This window comes from Leucoraja erinacea, chromosome 27 (assembly GCF_028641065.1).
Source record: "Leucoraja erinacea ecotype New England chromosome 27, Leri_hhj_1, whole genome shotgun sequence".
Classification (NCBI taxonomy): Eukaryota; Metazoa; Chordata; class Chondrichthyes; order Rajiformes; family Rajidae; genus Leucoraja; species Leucoraja erinaceus.
This window is the reverse complement of record NC_073403.1, coordinates 12,026,990-12,039,435: the sequence shown is the minus strand read 5'-3', so window position 1 is coordinate 12,039,435 and position 12,446 is coordinate 12,026,990. Positions and strand designations below refer to the sequence as shown.

The following is a 12,446-nucleotide window of genomic DNA, read 5'->3' as shown; positions in this document are numbered from 1 at the left end:
GAGGATTTCCTGGAATGGGTTTTTAAACCAATTTGTAGAGGAACTGACTGGAGGGCGGGCCATCGTAGACTGGGTATTGTGTAAAGAGGAAGGATTAGTTAGCGATCTTGTTGTGCAATGGCCCTTGGGCAACAGTGACCATAATATGGTGGAATTCAGCATTAGGATGGAGAGTGACACGGTTAATTCAGAGACTAGGTTCCTGAACTTGGAACAAACGAGACTTTGAAGGTATGAGATGGGAATTGGCTAGGATAGATTGGCAAATTATATTTAAAGGGTTGACAGTGGAGATGCAATGGCAGATTTGAAGACCGCATGGATAAACTCCAGAAATTGTTCATCCCTGTCTGGCGAAAATATAAAACTGGGAAGGCGGCTCAACCTTGACTGACGAAGGAAGTGAAAGGATAATGTTAAATCCAAGAAAGAGGCATGTAAATCGGCCGGAAGAATTGGCAAACCAGAGGACTGGGAGAAATTCAGAACTCTACAGAGGAAGATAAATGGGTTAATTAAGGGGGGGGGGGGGGGGGGGGGGGAGCAGAGCAAGAGAAAAAGGAACGCTTGTTGGAAATATAAAAACTGACTGTAAAGGTTTATTTAGGTATGTAAAAGGGAAAAGATTAGTGAAGACAAATGTAGGTCCCTTACAATCAGCTTCTGTAAATTTATAATGGGAACCAAGGAAATGGCAGAACAGTTAAATGAGTACTTTGGTTCTGTCTTCACTAAGGAAGACACAAACAATCTTCCGGAAATACTAGGGGACCGAGGATCTAGTGAGAGGGAGGAACTGAAGGGAATCCACGTTAGTCGGAAAATGGTGTGAGGTAAACTGTTGGGACTGAAGGCAGATAAATCCCCAGGGCCTGATGGTCTGCATCCCAGAGTACTCAAGGAGGTGGCCCTAGAAATCATGGGTGCATTGGTGATCATTTTCAAATGTTCTCTCGACTCTGGATCAGTTCCCGTGGACTGGAGGGTAGCCAATGTAACTCCACTTTTTAAAGAAAGGAGGGAGAGAGAAAATGGGGAATTACAGACCAGTTTCACCTTACATCGGTGGTGGGGAAGATGGTTGAGTCAATTATTAAAGATGTTATAACAGCACATTTGGAAAGCAGTGACAGTCAAAGTCAGCATGGATTTATGAAGGAGAAATCATGCTCGACTAATCTTCTGGAATTTTTAGAGGATGTAACAAGTAGAATGGATAAGGGAGAACCAGTGGATGTGGTGTATCTGAACTTTCAAAAAGCCTTTGACAAAGTCCCGTAAAAAGAGATTAGTGTGCAAAATTATGGCACATGGTATTGGGGGTAGGGTATGACAGGAAGCAAAGAGTAGGAATTAATGGGTCCTTTTTAGAATGGCAGGTAGTGACTAGTGGGGTGCTGCAAGGCTCTGTGCTGGGACCCCAGTTGTTTACAATATATATATTAACGATTTAGACAGCGTAATTAAATGTAACATCTCTAAGTTTGCGAATGACACAAAGCTGGGTGGCAGTGTGAGCTGCAAGGAGGATGCTATGAGGCTGCAGGGTGATTTGGATAGGTTGAGTGAATGGGCAGAAGCATAGCAGATGCAGTATAATGTGGATATATGTGTGGATATCCAATTTGGTGGCAAGAACAGGAAGGCAGATTTTTACCTGAATGCTGTCAGATTAGGAGAAGGGGAGGTGCAACGAGACCTGGGTGTGCTTTTACATCAGTTATTGAAAGTAAGCATGTAGTGGAGAAAGCTAATGGCGTGTTGGCCTCCATTGTGAGAGGATTTGATTTTGGGAGTAAGGAGATCCTACTGCAGTTGTACAGGGCCCTGGTGAGACCGCTGGAGTATTGTGTGCAATTTTGGTCTCCAAATTTGAGGAAGAACATTATTGCTATTTAGGGAGTGCAGCGTAGGTTCATCAGGTTAATTCCCAGGATGGACGGACTGACATATGATGAAAGAATGGGTCAACTGGGCTTGTGTTCACTGGAGTTCAGAAGGATGAGAGTGAATCTTATAGAAACGTTCAAAATTCTTAGAGGATTGGACAGGTTAGACGCAGGAAAAATGTTCCCAATGTTGGGGGAGTCTGGAACCAGGGGTCACAGTTTAAGAATAAGGGGTAGGCCATTTAGGACTGAGATGAGGAAAACCTTTTTCACCTAGAGTGTTGTGAATCTGTGGAATTCTCTGCCACGGAAGGCAGTGGAGGCCAATTCACTGGATGTTTTCAAGAGTTCGATTTAGCTCTTAGAGCTAAGGGAATCAAGGGGTATGGGGAGAAGGCAGGAACGGGGTACTGATTTTGGATGATTAGCCATGATCGTATTGAATGGCGGTGCAGGCTCGAATGACTGAATGGCCTACTCCTGCACCTATTTTCTGTGTTTCTAAGAAGGGTCTTGACCCGAAACATCACCCATTCTTTCTCTCCAGAGATGTTGCCTGTCCTGCTGAGTTACTCCAGCATTTTGTGTTTATTTTCGATTTAAATGAGCATCTGCAGTTCTTTCCAACACCATTGAACCATTAGTGGGGTGGGAGATTGCAACTTTCATGTGGTCCACCCTGTTTCGACAAATGCAATCAACCTGGCGTGCACAAACAGAAGATCAAACAGAGCAAGTTGTCTTACAACTTTAGGCTGTGCACGCCCTATGCAAGAAGAAGAAACATTAGTATTTGGACTCTTTAGAATATCCTTCCACCAATGATCACACCTTGATAATATTGGGCTAAATATGCTACTTTACATACTTCAAGTGTGGATCACTTACTGCAGAGACACCAAGGTAAACAGTCTAGGGCCCACACATCTGATAACTTTTGGATTCTGATTCAGCAGTTCCTAGCCCCGGTATTAATCCACATCCTGTTGTGGTGTGAGGTTCGATCTGCACCAGCGCGTCAGTGCCGCAATAGCTGGTGTGTCAAATTTCCTTTGGGTTGCAGTCAGTGTCTGTTCCTGATAACAATCAAGCCTCTGAAACCACACCTACAGTACACGGCAGCTGTGTACCACGATGCTTAATGTGCTGCTTTCTGCATCCCAGCCGATGTACTTGATAAACCGTTTACCCATAGAAAAAGCCTCTGTCTGAATCTAATCTCAAATAAATGTTTGCATACATTTATGGAGTATTTGTACAAAGTCATTTCTGCAAGACACAGAAAATAAAAACACACCTGTCTGATCCTTTTTATCTTGGATGCCTTACACTTCCTGGGCTGTACTTGGTAAGTGGCAGGAGATAGGAATTGGTGGATGATATTAAATTAAGCCCCGTGGCTACTAACCTGGCTATTCTTTGACACTTTGATATAGGAATCAATCATTCTCTATCGTAGAACATAGAATAGATCAGCACAGGAGCAATCCGTTCAGTTCACAATGTCCGTGCCGAACATAATGCCTTGTAGAACTAATCTTCTCTGCCTGCATGCGAACCATATCCCTCCAATTCCATACGTTCATCTAAAGGTCTCTTAAACGCCACTATCATATATCACCACTCCAACACCATCTCTGAGATGGCACATTCCAGTCACCCATTACTCTCGGTGTAAAAATAGCTTTCCCTGTACATCTCCTTTCAATCTTGACACTCTCAGCTTAAAGCTATGGAAAAGCAAAAACTGAATTGCAGATGTCCAGGAAATGTGAAATGAGAGCAGAAAATGTTGGAAATACCCACCAGCGATGGGTGAAGAGATTGGGAAGGAATGTCTGTGGTAGGGTGAAGGCGGAGAGAGGCTGTGATGCGCAGTGTGTCTGGGTCGGCTGAGAGAAGGTGGAGAAAGATTGCTAATTGCAGCTGATACGACTGAGGAGGAGTAAATCGCGGGGAAGAATGAGGAGAGGCAGGGGAAGTAACGTGCGTGAACCGTGAGAAACAAACTGTAGCTGCAGAAGATCTGAAATAAAGGAGAATGATTGCAACACTCACCAGCTCAGGCAGCATCTGTAGAGCGAGAGAAAAAATGAAACTGATGACCTTTCAATAGAACTTGCTGGTTCAAACAGAAATTGGATACATAAGACCTGTGGCTTGGGAGCTTTGAGAACCACAGAGGGAGGGAGATTTAATCGGAACCCGAGGGGTAACTTTTTCGCACAAAGGTTGGTGGGTGTAGGAGGTGGTAGTTGAGGCATGGACTATCACAATGTTTAAGAAACATTTGGACAGGTACATGGAAAGGACAGGTTTAGAGGGGCATGTGTTTAGATGGATATGGACCAAATGCAGGCAGGTGGGACTAGTGTAGATGGGATATGTTGGCCGGCGTGGGCAAGTTGGGCCGAAGGGCCTGTTTCTAAGCATCACTGAAACCTGCTGCATGTCCCTGTACTGCAAGTTGTGATTTACTTGGCTATCCAAATAACATTTCTGCTGATTAGTTTTGAATGCGCCCTAGTATGAGTAGAGGCCTAACAAATCTCTTAAACACCGGTGATAAATGACGCATTCTAACAGAGGTGCTCACATTACATCCATCATCCATGTTCACCAGAGACGCTGTCTGACCCGCTGGGTTACTCCAGCACTTTGTGTCTTTTGTTTAGGGCAAACCAGCACCTGCAGTTCCTTGTGTTTTCAATATTACCCATGTCTAAGATGCCAAGTAAATGCTGCTCAATGTTGCAGTCTTGCGTTGACAGTGTTCTTCCCGCAGACAATTGTTAAACTCAGGAACTAGCGGCAGCCCGTGACTGCTGATTGCCACGGTGGCCTTCAGAACCAAACCAGTGTGAACATTGGCAAGTGAATCAGCTGCACTGATTCCACACTCCCAAGTGATTAAGAGGCTGATTACATAGACACAAACATTTTAATGGCATTTTACATAGCAATCAATAATCAAGAATGGAAGTAACTGATAATATTCCAGAACCTGCTCATATTTGTTTCCAACTCATTGTTTCTACACCAACACGTCTGAATTTAGCAAGAAGTGTTGGGATGTCACCAGAACTTGCAATTCTCTGCTCCCTCCCTCCCTCCCTCCCTCCCTTCAACCCGGTTAGACAAGGATGTGACAAAGGGACTATGTTTGATCGGACTTTACCTTTCCTAAATGTTATCCCCGTATCATGTATCTGTACACTGAGCAGCTCGATTATAATCGTGTATTGTCTTTCTGCTGTATGGTGAGCACGCAACAATGGCTTTTCACTGTACCTCGGAACATGTGACAATAAACTAAACTAACGGGGGGGGGGGGGGGGGGGGGGGGGGGGGAGATACCAACCTCACCAGCCTGACCGCCTAAACCCAGCACAGCTCACCCCACCCAGGGGCAGTGTCTTCTGCTCTTCAGCCGCCATCAGGAGGAATGTGAATGGGGCAGCATTCAGCGGTCACTGCTGTATCGAGCAATATTCCTGAGTGCAGCCCAACGCTCTCCAGTGTTTGGGAAGGGACTTGATCTAATGGGAGTGAAGGTCCAGCAACTGAAATAGTCAAATGTGCAGTTCCCACCACGTCTGCACTGTTAGTCAGCGATGAATTTTGGGAAAATATCTATTTCAGCTTCCAGACCCTGACAGATCCATTCACTTTTTCCTTTCTGTCACTAAAATTGGCAACGACGTGAAGATATCAGGCTCCAAAGATGAAAGATCCTCCTTGTCCTCTGTCAGATGATCAAACATAGTGAACCAACACCCCCACCCCCCCACCTTCCCCCGAGCACAGCATGTTGGGAGTTCCATGCTGTCATTACACACTCAATGCCCATGGTGGCCGGCAGTCTTGTTCCCCCTCCTCCCTAAACCCCACCGCTCTGAAGGAGCAGTCTGAAGAAGGGTCCTGACCAGAAACATCACCTATTCCTTCTCCTCAGGGATGCTGCCCGACCAGCTGAGTTACTCCAGCATGTTGTGTCTATCCCCACCCCTCTGAAGCCCAATTGGGAAATCCAAATAAATATCAAACTCAACACTCATTAACAAGCAGTCTGAAGACCTTCTGGTTTGTATGCAGAATTAAGGGACTTCACTGTAACACACAGGCCATTCAACCCATTAAATCTGTGCTGTTCCCTTTGAAACTCGTAACACCGCTCTTTTTCTTACAACCCTGCGGAAGTTCCTTCATCAAAAAAAATATATACATTCAATGATCTACTGAAAATGACTATTGAATCTGCCTCCACCATACTGCTGCTAAAACTAATTCTTAATCGGATACATTTAGCAATAATCTTAAAAATGTGCCAATAATTACCACCCTCCCGCCTGTGGAATATGCTTTTCCAGCCCAATTGTCCATTTGTCCAGCCAACCTTCAGGAACATGAAGCAAAGTGCATGTATCTCCTGTGGTTAACAGAAGCAATGATTAGTAACCGCCAAACCCGAGTTAAGTGCTTAAGGCACTGGTTAGAAAGTGTCCCAGACCTCCTGGCACAGGAGACCAGGTGCAGGGTGGTCTTGCAGTCCAGTGCAGCTAAAGGTGGGTTTTAGAGGTGCAATTGTTGCTGTGTGTCAGGCCAGTGAAGAAATGCCATCATATTGAAAAATAAATTCCCAAGCCCCATGGTTTATGTGCTCAGCCTAAGCCATTGGAAGCTCCCTCGCCGTCGCTCCTTCAGTCCGCCTTGCCGCTGTACGTGAGGTTGGTGAAGGTTGATATTGGCCCTTGGTACAGTGGGTTGTTCACCTGAAATGAGACAAGTTCGAGAACATGGTGAGCTTGTACCTCCTGCCTCACCTACAGAGGCATGTCCCCTGTCACTCCCCACACTAGGCACCAGCCTAATGGAACAACTGTGCCTACTTGGTGCAGGGACTGCACTACTGCCAGTGAGCAGGCTGACTGATTGCAGCCGCAGGTCACCCCAGCTGCCACTGAAAATAAAGCACCGCAGATCCTGAAAGGCTGAGATAAAAATAGACCTGAAACATTAACTCCGTTCCTCTTCTCCAGACGCTGCCTGACCTGCTGGGTGTTACTACAGTGTTTCTATTTCAGCTGCTAGTGGAATACCTAAAAAAGACACAAAGTGCCGGAGTAACTTAGGCAGCATCTCTGCAGAACATGGAGAGGTGATGTTTTAGGTCAGGACCCTTCTTCAGACTCATCCTATGTACCACGGAATTCCTGGTTGTGGCTTAACTGGAATCGTAAGATAACTTTTATGAGGCTTCGAGATAGGCACATGGAAGTGCAAGGAATAAAGGGATCATGTATAGACAGATGTAATCAGTTTATATTGGCATCAGGTTCAGCACAAACATCACGTGCCAAAGGGCCTATACTGTCCTGTACTGTTCTATGCTTTACATTCTTCAAGCTGAGCTGGATGATAGGGTAGGGTGATAGTTTTGTGGTCATCTTGTCTCAGCCTTACAGCAAGGCTGTGAAAGGACTGCTTCCGTTTAGGATTGTTATCAGGGAGAGGGCTGGAGTATGTAGATAGAAACTGGAGTTTGAGCACAAATGCTGCAAGTTTATCTTCAAATTATTTATTTGGAGGAAGGTTTTACTCATCTGGCATCAGAAGTTAAACCACTCGTCTGACAGTTCAGTGGCAGTGCTGGGATCGAGTAACCCATCACAACCAGTGAAAACTGCACAATTACTACTGAGCTGCAACCACATGCAGGAAAGGTGGCAGCTGACAGAACCCGTGGGCTCCCTTGTGCTGCGGGCTGATGCCCGGAGAGGCTCGCCCGCCGATTTTTTGCTGCAGCAGCATTGCAGTTCCTGCACCAGTGCACCCCAGTGTCGATCGTCGCATTGCCCACAGCGTGACGTGACCAAAGTTAATGGGTCTGAACCCGTCCTTACATTGACAGATTTCGCCTTGGCTCGTTCTGCCTCAAACTTTGCAAACTCCTTCCGGTCATGGACGGTGATCAGCAGCTTCCAAATCAGCAAGGCCACCAGGCCCAGCAAGAGGATGATGCCCATCAGAGGCAGGACAATGTACAGCGGGTTCACTCCGGGCTGGCACTCTAGTCACAAAACGAAACGACCTGTATTAATACATTATCCTCTACAACCACTGGATACCAACATCTCTTTCAAGCTCGGCAAAAGCTATAGAAGCTGGAGGCAGCAGCAAGACCAAAAAAACATTAACTGCAGTAAAATCAAATGTAATTCATTACATTGCAGACGCCAGTGTGAACTAACAAAGGATTCATGGACCTACAGTACGTCTACAGTAGTCCCCACTGCGTAAATACTCAGCTTAATGAACTTGGGCCAATGCTGCCATAAAGGATCACTGCATGGTTGTAAAGACAAGATTCACAAAAGGCCAAAGATCATGTCTTAATATTTAGTGACACAAGGAACTGCGGATGCTGGAACCTTGAGCAGTGTTGGAGCAACTCAGTGGGTCTGGCAGCAACTATGGAGGGAATGGATAGGGGTATTTCAGACTGAAGGGTCCCAACTCGAACCATCACCTATCCATTCCCTCTACAGATAGCGCCTGACCCACTGTGATCCTCCAGCACTTTGTGGTTTTATCTCTGAATATTTTGTGTTGCTGCTTGCAGGTAGAAACCCTGTAGTCAGGCATTCTATGCTCTGCCAACTCAAGTGGTTTTGAATCTGTAGTACAGGTCTGTACAAATTACCTAATTCTAACTAAGATCTTACTGAGATCTACTTTTAACTAAGGTCCATGTTAATCAGCAGCTAATTAACCTACTTTTGCAAACTTAGCAGACAAATTTTCCAACTAAAAGAAACTTTATGCCATGGACAGTTCACGCAACCACTGTGTAACCCGGAGACCAAATGAACAGTGTTAAAGAAGACCAGCTCGGGGAAGAGGATAGGGAACGATTTCTGTGATCTGCTCAGATCTTTAGGGTGCAGGATTAGTGAGTTTCAAACTGTATTTAGAATGACAGAGAGAGAGAGAGAGAGAGAAAACAAAAAGAATGCAGTATTGATAAAGGATGATCTAAATAGAAAGAATAAACCACAGAGCACTGGGCTAAATAGTTTGGCAGTTGAAACATTGTTGAATGGTTATTGTAGAAGTTGGATTACTTTCTCCGGAACACCGGACGGAGGCTGAGGGGAGACCTACTTACTGTAAGTATATCCAATTATGACAGCATCGATAGAGTCGACAGTCAGAACCTTTCCCCCAGGCTGGAAATGTCAGATACTAAAGGGCATAGCTGTAAGGTTAGAGGGATAAAGTTTAAAGGAGATGTGCGGGGCAAGTTTTTAAACACAGAGGGTGGTGAGTGCATGGGATGTGCTGCAGGGGCTGGTGGATGAAGCAGATACGATAGTGGCATTTAAGAGACTTTTGGATAGGCGTATGGAGATGGAGGAAATGGCAGGATATGGATTATGTGCAGGCAGATAAGAGATGGTCTTGGCACCGTGTTTGGCACAGACATTGTGGGCAGAAGGGCCCGTTCCGTGCTATGTTCCAAGTAAAAAATGTGCAACAGAAACAAGAGAGAAGGTGTGAAGGAAGAGACCTTTTTTTTTTCTACATTAGGCTGAGACAAACATAATGCTCAGGTAGATGACTGAGGGACTTTGATATGTGTGCAGCAAATCTTGCTCAAGCGTAAATATCTTTGGAACAACCAGGAGGAAAAAATTCTGGAAGATGAAGTATGATAATTGCAGGGTGTTACAGGAACCAAGACTGACTGCAACACACTTTGGTTTAGAGTAATTACATGATGAGATCAGAAAACATCCAAGGTATTGACATGAAGAGATACAGGAGATGATTAAAGATACACAGAGGGAGCAAAGTGAAGTAGTAATGAAAAGACAATGCGGCAACAGAGCAGTGGGAGAATTGGAGGAGGTGTTGTAGGAGGGAACAGCAAATGCTGGTTTAAACCAAAGATAGACACAACATGCTGGAGTAACCCAGCAGGACAAGCAGCTTCTCTGGATCGAAGGAATGGATGACGTTTTGGGTCGAGACTGCCGGAAGGGTCTCGACCCCAAACGTCAGTCTGAAGAAGGGTCTCGATCCGAAACGTCACCCATTCCTTCTATCCAAAGACGCTGCCTGTCCCGCTGAGTTACTCTAGCATTTTGTGTCTATCTTCGAAGAAAATAAGGAAGTGGGAGTTAGAGGACAAGCTGAACTAATTCCTTTACAGGAAGTAGGTGGTGGTTCCAAAGCCACTGACCGTGGAAACCACAGGAAATATAAAACTGAAAAGAGGATTAATATGAGCAGCAAGATTCTGTTAACACCAGGAATAAATAAGGAAAGTACTTGTGTACTTATGAGAAACAAACAGTAAATGTTGTGGAAAAATAGCTGCTATTGGAAAAGACAAGCATGCTCTGGATCCCAAAACATTTTATAAAGATGTGAAGTTGAACGGTTAAACCCCTGTCCCATGGTACGAGTTCATTCCAGGAGTTCTCCCGAGTTTGCCCTGATTCGAACTCGCAGATTTCGGTAATGGCCACTCGTCGGTACTCGGGGCTCTCGTAGACATTTTTCATCATGTTGAAAAATCTTCACGAGTCTTCCCGTGCTTACCTGCCGTCAGCGAGTCTTCCCGAGTACCTGCCGTTAGCGCTATGCGACGTCCCCAAGCTCCGACGTACCCGCTACATTCATTCTCCGTACTTACCACGAGTTTGATTTTTTTAAAACTCGGGGGAGCTCTTGGAATGAACTCGTACCATGGGACAGGGCTTTTAGCTATCAGGAACCCAAGGAAGGTAGAGACAGCTAAAGATAGGCATCATGTAGACTCCCAGGGGAAGAGTTTGATGACTCAATGAGGAAGCTAACTATGGACCTAAATCAAGGATTAGGTGCAATTGTGAATTACTTACTACCTACAGGGGCAGCAACAGTGGACTACAGGGTTACTAATGTTATAACGAAACAGCAGGGATTAGAGTATCACTTGCGGCTCCCGGTCCACAACACTCTCTTCTGCCTTCCCAACATGCAACCGTCAGGGAGATATGCTCACTTGTGCATATCTGGGTCGCAATAAGATGATTGTGGGCAACTTTGGGGGAAAAGTGCATGGGAGTGGCTCGAGCTATTTTCAACTGCAGATTCGCAACATCCTGAAAACTATGATTCCAGGAATCTACGATGCACCCTGTGTGTATTAGTTACCAGCGAAACAGAGAAAATACAAGTAACTAAACAGTTAAAGCAGATCAATCCAACTCAAAGAATAATTGCTTTTTCAAACCTGGTTCTTTAATGACTGACAGAATGGATTTTCCATTTGTTTCTTCATGATAACCAAAGTGAACGATGCAGCCGTTCTGGTCTTTGTAGCTGCAGACGACACCATCCTTGGTTTTCATGTCTACCGAGTGATAAGCACAAACAAACAAAAAAAAAAATCAGACAGTGCAACTCTGAGTGAAATGCTGAACAAACAAACTCAAGAACACAATCGTTCATTGAAGAGTGTGCCAGTGCTCCAGCATTCACTTCAGTCTCTACAATCCATCCCCACACTCTGAGCAAAATTAACCTTGAGCTATATTGAATTTTAGACTATAGACTTCGAGCAGTACAGCGCAGAAACAGGCCCTACGGCCTTCCGAATCCATGCCGACCAGTTCAGTTTAGTTTATTGTTACGGGTACCGAGGTAGAGTAAAAAGCTTTTGTATTGTGTGATTACCCCGTACACTAACACCATCCTGCACACATTTTATAATTTTTACCAAAGCCAATTAACCTTTGGAGTGTGGGAGGAAACCAAACCACCCGGAGAAAAGCCATACGGTCACAGGGAGAACGTACAAACTCCAGACAGACAGCACCGGTAGTCTGGATCGAACACGAATCTCTGGCACTGCATCACCGTGCCGCCCACAGTGTGTTGTCCCCAATCCTATCCACCTTCTCCCCCACCCTTGCTGCAACCCAAATACAGCCCGTTTCTTCTCTTCCCCAGGTCTGGTCTTTGACCTGAAATGTTAATTCTGCTTCTCTCTTCACAGATGCCGCCTGACCTGCTGAGTGTCTCCAGCATTTTCTGTTTTTACTTCAGATTTCGTAAATGAACGATTTTTTGATTATTATTACCAAGGAATAACGAAGTGAGTAGGACTCTGGCTCGGGAGAGGAATCACCCCGGGACCATTCCATCCACGGGTGGCTCATGCAACTGAAGCCTCACAACTCTGGCAACCCAGGTTCAACCCTGGCTTTGGCTGCTGTCCGTGTGGAGTTTGCATGTTTTCCATAACCTAGTAGGCTTCCTCTCTGTTCTCTGGTTTCCACCCATGTCTCAAAAAAGAGCTGGTTGGCAGGTTCATTGACCACTGCTAATTGTCCCCAATGTGGAGGTGAGTGGTAGAATCTATGGGGCCAGAGTAGAAACAGGGCAGCATAGTGACAAAGCAGTAGAGTTGTTGCCAGAGACCCGGGTTTGATCCTGACTAGGGGTGATGTCTGCACAGACTTTGTATGTTCTCTCTGTGACCGTGTGGGTTTTCTCCGGATGCTC

The 12,446-nt window shown here is 45.4% G+C and overlaps 1 protein-coding gene across 1 annotated transcript in view; it reads right to left on the bottom strand.

Moving 5' to 3' along the window:
- Window positions 1-5,001: 5,001 nt before the first annotated feature.
- LOC129710216 (integrin beta-3-like) overlaps window positions 5,002-12,446 on the bottom strand; it is a 48,329-nt gene continuing 40,884 nt past the window's right edge. Inside the window, exons 13-15 of the mRNA XM_055657037.1 lie at window positions 11,173-11,292; window positions 7,793-7,959; window positions 5,002-6,661 (exon numbers count right to left, since the gene is read on the bottom strand). Coding sequence (XP_055513012.1) covers window positions 6,590-6,661; window positions 7,793-7,959; window positions 11,173-11,292 — 359 coding nt within the window. The 3' untranslated portion in view covers window positions 5,002-6,589. The remainder of the gene's footprint in view (window positions 6,662-7,792; window positions 7,960-11,172; window positions 11,293-12,446) is intronic.